A 15,721-nucleotide genomic window follows, 5' to 3' on the forward strand; every position below is an offset into this window, starting at 1 on the left:
TCCTACAATCTTTTTCTTTCAGACCGATTGTTTTTTTATACAATAACCCCAAGACTAGTAGGATAATGAGACATTGTCATAATTGTTAGGGCCATTGTGGTCAAGTATCATTTGATACGCGATGGGTCGTGCAAGAAACTTATACAAACCAGGAATACTGTTACTAATATCTCTCTATACAAACTGAGCCTTAAGAATGTCAATTTTAAGATTTCATAATCTTTATCAAATTGGTAATTTCATTGACCCCTGCTGGAGGAGAAAATACAACGATGAGATGTAGATTTAGATACATTGTGCTCTAAGATCTGGTTGGTTAGCGATTAGATCAGCCGAACAAATATTTCAATTACGAGGATAATTTTCTAGATTAACCTTGGGTTATCCTCCACCAACAAGTTTCATACCACAGGTATGCCATTTTTATTGTAAATATTAGTTGTAATATTGGCAGCGTATCGAAGGATAAGCCTATATATATGTTCAAGAAACCCGATTTCTAAAGGACGGCTTTCTGAACTTGTCATTTTTGGGGTGAATAATCGACATAAATGGAAATAGAGAGAGGATTATGTGAATTACATGTCACGTCAAAAAATGATATACCGTAACTTTTGAAACTGCAAGATTATACTTATAAGGACAAGGCGAGGGAATTTCTCCCAAAGAAATTGTAAGATTAAAGCTGATGAATCATGGTAGTGATAGCCCCTCTTTTTTCAAGTAATCTAAACTATCTTTATAGTGTAGTCTTAAGTTAGATGTCTATCCTTGATTGATAAATTGTTCCGTAGGCTATCAAACTTGATGATTTGTGAAATAAATTAGTGACAGTTTTTATATACATGCAGAGGCCACGATATGATTTTTCTATATTATACACCTTCGTTAATTGTAATGGTTCTAACGATTCCAAGGTATGCCCGAAGTGAAGAGTATACTAAACTCGTAACCGTCAATTTTGTTTGATGGTGATGGTGATGATGATTATCTTTACTTTTCCTGATGGTGATGTTTTTCTTTTACGAAAATGCCAAGAAAGCACACAACTGGTAAAGGCCTATACTTGTAGCAAACAGGATGACAAGGGCTAATAAGTTAGAGTCCTTTCTGTGGGACTTCTTACTCTAGCATAGAAGGGCACTCCTACGTCGCTTTGGTTTCGAGACCCACCACTTTAGCACTGGGCCGTCACTTCTCCTAGATGTATAAATTCATTGTAAGGAAAATTTCATTAGTAAATAGTCACATTCAAATCTTTACTAACTGAAAACGTATTTACACACAAATTTGCGATGCCCTTGCCTTCCTTGTATATATACCAGGGAGTTGGACTGTGTGTATCTCCCTACTTCGGGCTTATTCATCAAAAAAGAAAAGGAAAAAAAGCTAAACCATGTTTTGGAAATGTTGTGGTAAATTGTTTACAACTGGTTCGTTAAACCCATTTGATTTGTACCAACAAACTCCAGAGGGTAATTTTGGTGGAACTGTCCGCATGTTTATGTCTTGGTCATATTCCCCGTAGGTCATCGAACTGGTCATCATTTTCACCGAAAGTTGACCAGCTCATCCGCGATTTCGTAGAATATACGTGATCCTCGGCTTCTTGACCAGGTGGAGCGCATCTCGAAAGCGCGAAATCGAAACAGAACAAAATGCTATGTTTACGTTCGATTATTACTGAATTATACCATTACCAGCTAATCGGCGGACTTCAAAACACTGCAAAGCTCTGATTTCCTCAAACTTCCACTCTCCAAATATTTTCTTCTCTCTCTCTCTCTCTCTCTCTCTCTCTCTTTCTCTCTCTCGATGGCGCCTGTGGTTGTACAAGGATTACATAATAAGATTATTAACACATAACAGATAATAATAACTTATGCTATAATTATTTCCTTGAAAATTGGGATTGCATGATACAATTATTAACGCACGAAGAATGCAAATAACTTGTCCCCCACCGATTTCCCGGGAAAACATGACTGGGGGGGGGGGGGGGGGATTCGGTAGATGGCTACTAGACTTTATGCTACTTTCCGGTATACAAACTTTCAATATTTGTAAATGATCTCATCCTTTCGTAGAATAAGCTGACTTATATATGTTTATATTTATCTGTACCAATAAGTAATTCAACGATTACATTTTCTTGAGAAAAAAAAACAACATATTTTCAGGTAAGCTGTAGAAGTGCTATAAAAATGATAACATTCTAACATTTTCTACAACGATTATAGATATTTATCTGTTTTACTAAAAAAAAAATGGAAAAAAATGAAAAAGTAATAAAAATCCTGTTCCATAAACAATCCTTGTAGTGACGTCAACGAGGATATACTGTTACACGATTTCGGCAAGTTCAGGGTTACAAGGCTCGTCAATGTATGGAGTATCAATTCTGAATGAATGGCGAGTGATTTTGCGATTTTTGTCACAAAATAACACCTCGCAAATTGGGCAATTTGTCTAGTATGTCCTTGGTAGTGACCTATGTCTGACGTGACCTCGTCCAACAACCCAATCTCTCTCTCTCTCCCTCTCTCTTCTCTCTCTCCCTCTCTCTCTCTCTCTATCTCTCTCTCTCGCGTTCTATCCCTCTCCCTTACTCTCTTTTTCTTTCATCCATCCCCTCCTCTCCTCTTGATCCTCCTCCTCCTCCTTCTTCTGCCGCTCCTCTATCTTAAACTCCATTTTCTCTCTCTGTTTTCCTTCTCTTTGTAAATCTTCTCTCTTTCGTTCACTCTGATACTCTTTCTCTCTATTCCCTCCGAGACGTATTGCAGTACAGGCACGCTTCTATAATTCCCCAATATCGCATGTCAGCGAAACAAATGAGTGAAAAAGATTTACACTTTATTTCAGTTCAAATGAAGTAAAGGCCCTAATTCGTCGAAGAAAAAAAATGAAAACACCTCGCTGCCCCAAATAACGGTTATTGCTGATTTCATATTCCCATCGTGCCCATGGTTTCTGCAGAGCCCCTCTCTTTCCATACCGCTAGCTCCACCCCTTCCTCCTCCACCCCATCCCTCCTCTCTCTCTCTCTCTCTCTCTACCTCTCTCTCTCTCTCTCTCTCTCTCTCTCTTTCTCTCTCTCTCTCTTTCATTGTTATCCCCTGTCTGTCCCGTATAGTGTAGGACCAGACAGACAGTTTCCCTACCGTAAAGGAAAATGCAGGGCTAGGAAATGGGTATTTCGTCTGTTATTACCCTCACAAGTAAAATAAAAAAAAGTGCTTGACTTTGGACGAAAGTCAAAATCTGAAGTGTTAATGAGATATTTGTTTACTTGATAGTTTCCAACGTATCAAAACCTCTTAGGAACAGACGACCAAAGGTTATGATGTAGTACTTGTCAAATTATTTTAACAGCTTTTTAGGCGGTTGTCAAGGTTGTGTGCTTGTGCTTCTGTTAAATCCCACGTTGACAAAATGGCAACGAACTGTCACGATTTGAGCCAGCATGTAATATTTGTGAAATAGTATTGTTTTAAGAATATGTAGGTAATTGTTGTTTCAGCTAAGTAAAAGGGGCTAGATACAAAAGTTCAGTTGTCAAACAACTGGCAAGAGCCCTATACTTGCCTTTATTCTGTGCGCGGCGCCAGGATTTTCTCTTTAACTTTAGCTTCAGTGTTGTATTGGGGCTCGAACCGACAACCTTTGCATATCTAGTCAAGTGTTTGAACCACAAGCCTCAAACCCTTTGACACCAATCAACTCCAAGAATTATAAATAGAAACTTTAATAATAAAGCTGAACAACTTGGCAAATTCAAACGAAAGTTGAAGCCTTCTGAAGTTAAGCCTCGTTTTGAATGACTGCATGACACTTCTGGATTATTTCGATTTTGTAATTCTGAATTGCAGCTTTTTTAAAGAGATTATTTTGTTTTTTGTTATTACGATAATACTGACGAGGAAAAAAAAATTAACATTGTGTGTGTTGGGTCACACTAACAACGTACAGGTGTTTCGTACACAAATGCAGGGAATCTATTATTTACCGCTTTCAATCGTTGTGTTTATTTATGGAAGGCTTATTTCACGGGATGTTGTCATATTCTCTGGTACGATTTATGATTCGATCATCCATATAATAAAAGAGAACGACTAACAAAGAAAGTGCCTGGAGCTGTTTGTTGTCACTTCGATGTATGGTCCCAATGTCAAAGCAACAACGTTTAAAAGGAGATTTGTGTTCGAGATTTGATAAGGATCTTGTATATAGTTTAGCAATTGTGATTAATAAAGTACATGTAGAATCACACTTATCAAGAGTGTGCCTAAACTAGATTACGTCTGACTACTTGGATAAAGAGAGCGCGGAATGTATTTCAACTCTTCCTAAATTGGGCTACACGTTACTGGACCGGGCAAATTAAATTTCAAATTTCTTGAAATTATCAAAATCACGTACGTGTACATAAATTCACCAAGTGCCATGAAAAGAACATACGTTCGAAATAAGGCGGTGTCACACAGAGGCCAAAAATCCGGATTTTAGTTATCCGGATTTGAGTTATCCTCTTAATTGCTGTCTGTCATCAATTATCCCATTAAAAATCCTCTAACGAAGGAAGAAAATTCTCCCTTGAAAGGATTCTTCAAGGGATTTTTTAAGGGATTTTTCTGTGTGACACCGCCTATTGGGTCACTTATTGGTTGAATATAAAGTAATGCTGTAACAGGTAAAGCACTCTTCAAGGTAACTTAAATGTATATTTATTATGATGGTTATATTCGATGGACTGCTACCTTATATTTTCGCCCGCCTGACAAATAATTAATCAATTGATGAAGAAACCCTATTGACTTGCGTATGGATTTGTCCTCTAGAATAATTCCCGTGTTCGTTATAGTGGCTGGGAAGTAGACTCTGGTTTGTATACATTTTCCTAAATGATGGCCAGGGGGCTCCGTCTCTTTCGACCCTGTCATCGCAGAGCATTGTTATGAGTATCCATTTGCTCGCAGCGGGTTGTTAAATGGTGCATGGTACAATATTTTAAAGACGTAAGTCGTCAAAAGTCGTTAAAAGATGGCAACATTTGTGTGAGCTAAGCAACGCTCCATTAACGGGCATTTGTTAAATATGATGTTTGTTATCGAATTCAAGTTGATTGAAAAGTGTTTCATTACTGGCAGCATATTGTAAATGAAATCGTGCATCACTGTAAACAAATAAGATCTTTGTAAACCCCATAAAACATTATTGTGATATCTTGCAAACTCCCCCTGAACTCTACCTGAAACTACATACATTACAACATTATGTTCTTTGTGTGTACTTTTCAATAAAATCAGTAGCCGACATAATAGTTCTAACTTAACTGTTGAACGCATTTGTTGTTGATCAATATTTTATACATTTTACACGTTCTCATGGCTTTCCCATCCAATACCATACCCTAAGCCGACATATCTGTTTCACCATGAGAATCATACCATCACCGAAGACCACAACCTGAGATGGATAAAAATGATAGGAAAAAGCGAGGAAATAGCAGCAGCGGCGGCGACAGTGAAAAAATAAAGGGAAAAAACGTATAAAGACGTCATTCTGGTGAACAAAATACATGTACTTGTATTTTGAAATGATGCTAGTTGTGTCGAAAATTGCGCCATCAACAGCGCTTAGCTGACGTGTTTTGTCAGATGAAATCCCCGCGCCAAGTCCCCCTGCACGCTGGGGGGATCGAGCCCCCGTGTACCGGCTAAGATCTCGACGATAGCAGTACACAACAGTACACTACAAGCCAAGCAGCGGCTGTTTCACCATCTCCAAAACCATCGTTTGATGAAGTGTGACTGTGAACAAGTGTCATGAAATGTTGGCGACCTCGTTTTTCTTCCTCGGATGCCTGCATCATCTCATTATATGTATGTAGCTTGCCTGCCACTTTGATTTTTGAAAGTACACCACGTCGAGAGTATACGCATGTGGATACACATTTTGTTTCATCTTCGTGCAATGAATGAAAAGACACAAAATACATTTAAGTTTATCAGGTTTGCAATGTATAGGCAGACTTACACCGTGATAAAGAACACTGAATCGTCTTTATTATTTCCCAATAATATTCCACGAATGTAATTAGACACTATATAACAATTGATGTGATCATGAAATTTCTAGAAATTAAACGCGCTAGGCTCTCCGAAGACATGACAGAGGTCCAGAATATCTGATTAAAAAAAAAAGGCAAACGCACACAAAATTTAATTTGATCTGATCGTTGTCGATTTGAACCGTTTTAAAAGTGAAATATTGTATAAATATTTTTCTTTTAAATTTTCTAATTTGCCATCCAGAGTCAGAAAGGGGTAAGGGTGTTGGATTTGGACGGTAAGCGACATTTTCTTTAATACATGGAGTTTAGGTCTGTACTCCCTTTTTAGTTCCTCCCTTGTTTCTATGAAAAACAGGATATCGAAAGTTCTATAAAGGGAAAATATGTTTTCTCTTATCTTTTCTCGAAATCTTGGCGACATTTGAGGTTTGAAGTAGTGATAGCGATTTGGTTTAATAATCATTACTTCAGCTTTTCTTTAAATGTTTCATCTTAATTTCTACGAAAATAGAACCAATTTCGTTTGGTTTGTTCCAGTGTCGTCTGATCTCCGTTTTATCAAAGTCATTTTCAGAGTTCCCCGCGTCTGGCGATCTCGGCAGAAGACTCGACTCGATTGTAGTATCGCTTTCGTGATCATTGCTAACGATAACAATCTCCTGCTGATTTTCCCGCGTGATTCAGCGGGCAGAAATGACCAACAGTCACGTCTGACATCTTCAATCTCAGAAAATAGAAAATACGAAAAGTAAACGAGTTTGTCTTTCATTTCAAATCTTCTTCCTCAATTTTGTGCATGTCATACCTGCGTATATATTCATTTCCACGTATTATCCTTCCTTCCCTCTTCCCCATCTTTCTCTCTCTATTTCTCTTTCCTTTGCCTCTCTCGTTCTTTCTCACAAAGTCAAAGCTTTGTGGATGTGGTTTTTGCAGAAAGCAGACGGTAAATGTTGACACAGTCTCTTGTTTGTTATTTCTGAAGACAAAGTTCTTCGAAAGTTCGTATTGATTTGAACTATTACCCTCTTGTTCATGTATTGAATGAAAGAAACGTTTTATTTTAGGCCACACAGCCCTGAAGCGGACAGATATATTCATATTGGTGTTGATACCGGACATCTGAAACAGCCGACAGGGAACATGCAGAATTGGGATGATGCAAAATATGTTTTGTAACGATAATGTTTTCGTGACCTACTTATCCCCAAAGCAGGGCAGTGTTTGACATGAAATTGTGAAGAAAATAAGGGTCTAGCTCTGTACATATTTTGCACCATTCACACTCAAAGAGTGTTTTGTTGAACAAGGAATGCAAGATGGCGAATATGTTCAAAGAGTTATACATTTTTATATTGAGCCACGACGCCGTGCAAAAGACGCGCTCACAATTATTAAAAGGTGAAATCACATTAGTTGCTTTTATTACAGCAAAGTAGCTCCTGTATGTTACAAAGGCCTTTCAAGTTTGTGAGTATGCAATAGAATTTCCATTATTTGAATTCTAACGTCAGAGTTTTGGAATTCCGTATCAGCAGTATTCGTTGTACGCCAACAACTACAACGTGGACAAGGTAGTTCATACTTATTCGTACTTTAATCCTGGGATTCGCAATTAATGGGATATTGCTAACGGCATTATGATACATAATAAGAGTAGGCCTAAAATCCAACCTCTTTTCTTTTGTTATTGTTTTATAGGACCAAACTGGACCGGATCCACTTTCCGAGATCTTCTTCAAGAAGGAGCCTTCGAGCCCTTCCTCGACGTCGAGTGACAGCAAAAGCCGACGCGTGAGTGCCTCCATGATGGAGGATTTTTTCTTCGATCCGAAGTCGTCGACATTCGGCGACATCGACAACGGCCATGGCTTGGTCGGCAATGTCCTGATGAACCCTGGTGTGCATCAGTTCCCCCACATCAAGGAGGAAATGGACTGTGATTACCAGGGGAGTGTCCCGTGTGTCCAGTCCGAGTGCGGCCCCATGCGGGTGCCTTCTACTCCGATTCCCTGCAGCAATGGCGCTAACGCCAATGCAACAAGATTGTCCATGAACTTCCAACACAGTATGGACATCGTGAATAATAACAATCAGTGTGGCATGCGTAGGATGTCGGTGTGTAGTCCCGATTCATTGACATTGGGTGGGGTTATGATCAAACAAGAGCCCCTGGACAATCTTCCATCCCCGTGCAATATGCAGTGCAACCCGACCCCCACCAACATGCCCATGGGGGTACCGCCGACGCCCCCTGATATGTGCGCGCTGGCCATGGAGACGAAACCAATGATGCAGCACTCCCCGACGTTTCACCATCACCAGCAGAACCAGGGACCAGTGTCTAATTCGTTCACCTTTAACATCAACTTGCCACCCATGGACCACCACCATCACCACCAGCAGAATAACCAGCACCACCAGAACAACCAGCACCTTCCACCACACCACCACCACCATCACCATCACCACCACCAGCAGCAGCCGCACCACCAGTCCTACAGCGGGTTCCCTCCGACCCCGCCCAACTCTCATCCAGGTTCGCCTGCTGATATTCCCCTGGGTCTGGAGGGGTCGGCCCTCTGTCTGAGACCTCCTCCGCCGCCGTATCCTGTAGCTGTTGCAAAGGGTGGTCAAGTGTCCCCCATGACCAGCTCCACCAGCCACACCCACAACCACGCCCACAACCACACCGGCCAGTCTCTCAAGTACAACAGGAAGAACAACCCCGATCTGGAAAGGAGGAGAATACACCACTGCAATTATCCAGGTGAGTCCAAAATCAAACAAAAAACGAGGTACATAAGTTAACAATGAACAGTTTTTTAAAAGATACCGTACACTCTTGATATCCCAAAGGCAATGCGCCGCAACAGCTTCCACCCCACTTTGTGGAATTCCGAATTAATGTGTGTGCAAATCTTGCACGCAGCGAAACTCGTCGGCCGTTTTGAAATTACTCGGAGCAGTTAGGACATCGTTCAGATATTGGTAATAATGCTATTATGGAACGTTAGATGCAGTTACAGATAAACGATACAGGATTGTTTATACTACCAAGGAAATCAAGTTTTGACATTTAGGCTACGTTTGACCTTTCTTCGGTTGAATTATGATAGAAACCTCGCGTTTATTGTGTTTTCTCACTTGCGCGAAGTGCCTTTAAATCGTCACCCCAATTGAGCTGTCAATTGTCAGGTACACGTGTATATTCCGAGAGCGACATCGTGACCGAAAACGAGGGATGATAGAGAGAGAAAGAAGATAGAGTGTTTGGGTGATAACCTCGGGTTTCTTTTGGAGGGGTTGACCCCAAGAGGGGCTGAGTCGATAACCTTTTTATTTTGGTGGGGTCAGAGCCCAGAGGGGCGGGGTCAAGGCCTGGAGTCATCAATCTTCACTCGACATGCAGAGGGATGGAGGGGGGGGGATGGAGATAGAGAGAGAGAGAGAGCTAGAGAGAGAGAGAGAGAGAGCTAGAGAGAGAGAGAGAGAGAGAGAGAGAGAGGGGGGGGAGATAGAGAGAATGAATGGGAGGGAGCGTTGGGCAGATGAGTATAGGAAAGCATGGAAGTAGAGGGGAAACAGAGAGAGATAGAGAGAGAGAGAGAGAGAGAGAGAGAGAGCGAGAGAGTCGGACCGAGTGAAGATTTTTTGTCCTTGTTAAAATAAATTGCATCAATTACATTTATATTGTCTGTGACTGTGAGTGCGAGTATTATCCTGACAAGTATAGACCCTGGACAATCGAGGATTCATGCAATCAATTTGTTCATGGTTTTCAACACGTGTTTTTTTTATCCACTGACCCCCCCCCCCCCCCCACCAAAAAAGGGAAAAAAAAGCTTCAGAAAGCTTTTTTGTTGGGGGGGGGGGAGGGAGGGGATAAATCTTTTTCGAATAGACCAAGTGGATAAAGTATGGAAAAAACTAAATAGGCCCATGGATTATTAAATGCAAAGCCAAATTAAAGTAAATCATATTCAGGCTTCCTTATCTTGTTTCGTAAACGACATTTAGCGCCCTACATATTTCGTGTGGATCTTATATAGCAGAAGGATAAATATAGCCTGTAGTATAGGTGCGATAGCGTGGAGATCACTGGATGCACAGGAGATCAAGGTCTTCTAATTTTGTAACCCTTTTACGCAAAGAATACCACTGAACTCTCCGAATTCCAAAATTTAATGATTTTATTGTTCTTTGTGTCGCGCCAAGGTAACTCCGTATCCAATCTATTCCATTCAGTATTTTTTTTTGGCTCAGGAAGTACGCTACTGTGGTTTGCAAATATCACACAATAATAATAAACTACCCCTATGGGCGGTCACTCGAAGAATAATGCGTTATGAAAACGTGAATCATAAAGTGCCCGAAGGTTGTATTCAGGAATCTTTATTCGAAAAAAATGAATTGAAAAAAATTAATACGGATCTGTACGTACTAGTGAGGTTGTTTATTGGGTTATTATTTCTTTCTTTAATGGTAACTTGTTTTCCGTTCCACTTCACCTGTTTTTTAGCGTTGAAGGTCAGGCCAATGACAAAAGCCTATCATTAAAGAGCTTCCAAACATGCCATTAGTTTGGGTTGAGTCGTGATTCTGATATAATTAACCTATCTTTATGATTTTTGACTCAGTTCGAAGTGATCTTGTTTTGGGTTTTTATTTAGACTAGCAGATTCGAAGTAGAGATATCCTTGATGAATTGTAAACTGACAAATGAAAATCCACGTCCATCGCCATGATACATTTTATTGCCCTATTTCTAGTTTAGCCGGTGAATTGCCGTTTGGTCTACTACTCATTTCGTCTACTTATCATTTGGTCTACTTATCATTTGGTCTAATGACCATTTAGGCTAATAGCCTGTTAATACAATTTCCATTCGTCTACCATCCATAAGGTCTAATAATCGTTGATGATTATTATTATTATTAACAATTAAATGATAATTAGAAAATGTGGGTAGTAGACTGGCTTGGTGTAGACCATATAGGAATAGACCAATTGGGTATTAGACAAACTGGTTGTAGACCAAACGACTATCAACCTTTCTAGCCAGAGTTTGTGTTTGTTTTCACGACCTTCCCCATGTTTTTGTCAATATCTACATAAACTTGTTTAGTTATATGAATAATTTGGTTTAACGTTTTCAAATTGACAACAAGACTTCAAACTGCATTTAAATCCCAACGGATTCTCCAGCTGTTTTAATTACCCACTAATTAGCAAGAATGTAATCATAATGCACCACGTGTATGCAAATATAGCCAGGATTTTTCGGATGATGATGGTAGCAGGTTTCTCATGTTTGCTTTCGTTTTGTACTGCGTTTGCAAGAGGGGATCGGGGCTTGTAAACAATGATATCATATTCATTGGTTTTCGTTCAGATTACCCAAATAGTAGCATCATGTAAATTGGTTCAGATGGGGGCACATTCATGAACACGATAGTCGTATCAATATTTCGTCACATCTACACGTTCATCTTTGTCCCGCCTTGTCTCGTATGTCAATTACCAAAGTAAATGAATCCGATACGCTAAGTAATTAGCAGACGATCGATCACGGGCAAAGAGGTGATCGGATGAAAATCGATTGACGTATCGCTGAATACGAGACGCTGTTGATGATGTATTGACAATAAGCCACCTGGCCTTCTGCTTTCCTAAAACAAAAGACTTTCCAGAAGTCTTTACTGAAATGAAGACAGTAAACCAGCGCTGTGTGTTCGTGGTTTTGCCTCTCTGCAACCCTTTAAACCTGCCACAGTTATCATCATCTCCTTTCTACTTCAATATTTGTCGATGGGTTTTGGAACTGGAACATGAGAAAGGCGGGAGAAAGAATCAATGATTACGTATTGACTTCCATGTATTGCTCCGACAAACAAACCAACTCTGGGGAATAAAAGACAAAATGGCGAAGACAAAGGAAGGTGTAATAGAGAGATGTGAAGATCAAATTTGGAGAGAAGGTTGTTTGCTTGATAGTGATGTTTTCTTTGCATTATTCTGATCAAGTTCACTTTTCTCAAAATTTGTCTTGTTGACATTTCGACAGTGATAGGCCAAGCCCATGTGGCATGTAAGGTTTATTTAATTTTGTTTTATCTACACGTAGCAGTGTCATTGCAGAGTTGTAGGTCGAGATCGCGGTCCAAAGACCAGGACCAAGACCAAGACCAGGACCTTGTTTCCGTTTTTTTTGTATGGACTGTCACCAAATTCTTAAATTCAGAAATATGAAATTATTAGTGATGATAAATTTTACGATATTTGCAGGAGGGAAACTTTTGATTACTTTCACACTTAGCATTAAATCTGTGCATCGAGACCAAGACCGAGATATAAAGGGAATAAGACGTATATCTGGTCGCTATTTCACTGGTACACGGTTAATTTTAAACACCAAAATGAATACGAGGTGTTGCACCTCATGGACCATATAAGTGTACATGTGTTAACACCTTTGCTGATTGAACCCTTAGAAAATGTTAACACGGTACTCTCTGAAAAGTTTGATAGTAAAATGCACCTTGAACTCAGAATTCAAAAGTGGACTTTATGAGATCCAATATTGAATTATGTGAAGCTATTTAAAGTTCAATGTCAAATCTGTATTTTTTCATTATGTAGTGCAAACAAAAAATAATATTAATTAAGCCGGATGATGAATTACCTGTGCTGTCTCTCCGTCTGCACAACACCACAAACAATGCCTCCCAGTCCTTTCTGAGAATGTATAAAATTAAAACATACCAAAGTTTTATTCAGGAGTTGGCTTACAAATAATACAATAACTCGTACAAAATGAAAAATTCGATTTTGTGGGCGGGGTCACAAAAAAAACATTAATCACGTCTATTGTTGGCGGCGATGACGCATCGTACATAATAATAAATTACAAGAATGAGAAAATAATGCCGCAATTTAATACCACGCGTCGTCTGAAATGAAGTTGTCGATAAACAATTGACAATATATGTAACTTTCCGTGATATCTAATATGAAATCGAGGCTGACAAAATAAATGTTTCCATTCAAACGCGATAATCTATACATAAATCAAGATATTTGGATGTTGATATTATGATAAATAAAATAGATACAGAAATAGAAGCAGGCAGGACAGCTGAAGATAGAGAGAGGATAACAGAAGATAAAGAGATAATTTTGTGGATGAAGAGGGAGAGGCAAATAATAATTACACTACAACAACTAATACTACTACTACTATAACTACTACTACTACTACTACTACTACTACTACTACTACTACTACTACTACTACTACTACTACGACTACTACTTCTCCCACTACTACTACTGCTACTACTACGACTACTACTACTACTACTGTTACTACTACTACTACTACTACTACTACTACTACTACTACTACTACTACTACTACTACTACTTCCACTACTACTACTACTACTACTACTACTATTACTACTTATACTTTTATAAGTCTTAAAGTAATAATAATGATAACACTAGTAATGATGATGATAATAGTAATGATGATGATGATGATGATGATAGCAACATCAGCAATAACAATGATTTCTACTTTTGTATACAGTATAGGTCGAAAAATATTACGTTTATAACCACTTGGTGCTATTGTAATGACATGTTAATGAACTTGGACGGTTCAAAGGCCTGTCAAGGATAGATGAACATGCATTATGAATTTCCAAATATCCTGCATTTTTGTGGTCATTGCTCTCTCTCTCTCTCTCTCTCTCTCATACTGTATCATGTCTATTCCTGTCTTTCTCTTTTTATGTTTGTCTGTCTGTCTGTCTCTGTCTCTATCTCTCTCTCTCTGTTTTCTATCTCTCTATATATATTTCTACTTCTCTCTCTCTCCATCTCTCTGTATATATATATATATATGTCTTTCTATTTGTCTCTCTCTCTCTCTCTCTTTTTCTCCAGCCCTCTGTCCCTCCTTCCCTCTCCATTCCCCTTACTGTCTAATAGCCGTTTGTTTGGAATCCATGAATGATATAGAATTAGAGATTGATGAACATTGTCAGTGGGGTCTATGCATGATCGACGAGACGAGGGGGAAGAAGTTGGCCCCCATTGAATAGTGAATACCCCTAACTCTGGGAATGGTGACTAGAGTCGAGAGAGCTTTTTTTGTGGAGGGGGGGGGGGGGGGCGTTGGGGAGACGCGATGGTCTAATGGTAGGCACGGTACGGGGTCCATGTCAAAAGCAATACACTCGTGCCTTTCGTGAGGGTTTGGAAGGCAGATCCTCGGATAGGACTCGTGGTCATGTTGGTCTGTTGGTTACTATCTCGAAGCATGCATTATCTTTCTTGAACAACATAAAATCTACATGTAAAGTGCAATCTTTTAAAAGAATGTCTCCCAAAAGACACGGAATCAAAATTTTCATAAACCTGGGGCAAGTTTCTCGAAACCGTTTTAAGTCTAAGTTCGCGGACATGTTTGATAATCGTACACATGATTGTATGGAATGACTTAGAAGATAAACTTATGACGGTTTTCGAGAAACGGTCCCCAGCTCACAAAACCAATATTTTCTTCGAAAACGAGGATGATACTCACCCCCCCCCCCCCCCCCCCCTCCGGCCCTCACATCCGATACGGAAACATTCTGTCTATAATTTAGAAATCAACAACTGTAATTTAGGATAATTTAAGCCCTGTGATTGATTTTTTTTCCCACTACGTACATGTTTGCTCTATAAATACAATCATATTCTTATCTCGACTGAATGAATATAGAATTACCAGTGGCATCCCTGGGTAATACTAAACCTTTTTGAACAAATATGTTGACTAACTGACTGAACAGCAGCTGTTAAAGAAAAAGTGATATGGAAATTCCGATATTATTTACGCCACCGTTAGCTTTTGTCATATTACACGCTTTTGTGAAGACGAGATGATATTGAATATCAAGATAACAAAGGAGAAGTTTTACTACCGGATTATATTGTGTGCCATGTTTATATAGTATGGAGTTGCTTTTATCACAGTTTTTTTTACATTCGTCTTTTATATTTTATCTGTTATGAAGTTTCTGCATGTTTGTTATACGCACATGAAAACTGTGTATACAGTGTAGATTCATTGCAAATGGTAAATACGCAGGTGTATATGATATCACTTTACGATCATCGCAGAAAAAGAAACGTAACATTTATTTTCCTTCTAAGTAACTAATTCATAACTTGTTGGGCTGCAATGTACCTGTACACATAGTTCTTGTGCTCATAGTTTCGGAGATGTTGGTGCCAGGAAAATGTCAGTTTGACTGACAAAGGATGCGAAGTGACATTTTGTATTATCATTTATAATAATACTTTTAAAAAATTTAATGATATTATAGCATTAGATCATAAATTATTGAGCGACCTAGAATTACTTATATGGCTTAAGGACGTTATTTCTTCCACTTTATTCACCTGTACGCGTTCAGTTCTTTCCACTGGAAAAAAAAAATTCAATTTTTGTTTGTTTTGTTTAACTGAACACAAAGTCAGAATGCTGCATCTCCACGACTACGTTGACTACGTATAACAATTCATACATGTTGTCGTCATTAATTAGTATTAAATCTTCACGTCCAGTAAACTCATACTTACATCTAT

The 15,721-nt window shown here is 39.1% G+C and overlaps 1 protein-coding gene across 1 annotated transcript in view; it reads left to right on the top strand.

The window, feature by feature from the left end:
• Positions 1-15,721, top strand: part of LOC115922113 (Krueppel-like factor 3) — a 35,679-nt gene that overhangs the window by 6,138 nt on the left and 13,820 nt on the right. Inside the window, exon 2 of the mRNA XM_030980193.1 lies at positions 7,778-8,846. Coding sequence (XP_030836053.1) covers positions 7,778-8,846 — 1,069 coding nt within the window. The remainder of the gene's footprint in view (positions 1-7,777; positions 8,847-15,721) is intronic.

The sequence above is a fragment of the Strongylocentrotus purpuratus genome, unplaced genomic scaffold, assembly GCF_000002235.5.
Source record: "Strongylocentrotus purpuratus isolate Spur 01 unplaced genomic scaffold, Spur_5.0 spur5_scaffold_11, whole genome shotgun sequence".
NCBI lineage: Eukaryota > Metazoa > Echinodermata > Echinoidea > Camarodonta > Strongylocentrotidae > Strongylocentrotus > Strongylocentrotus purpuratus.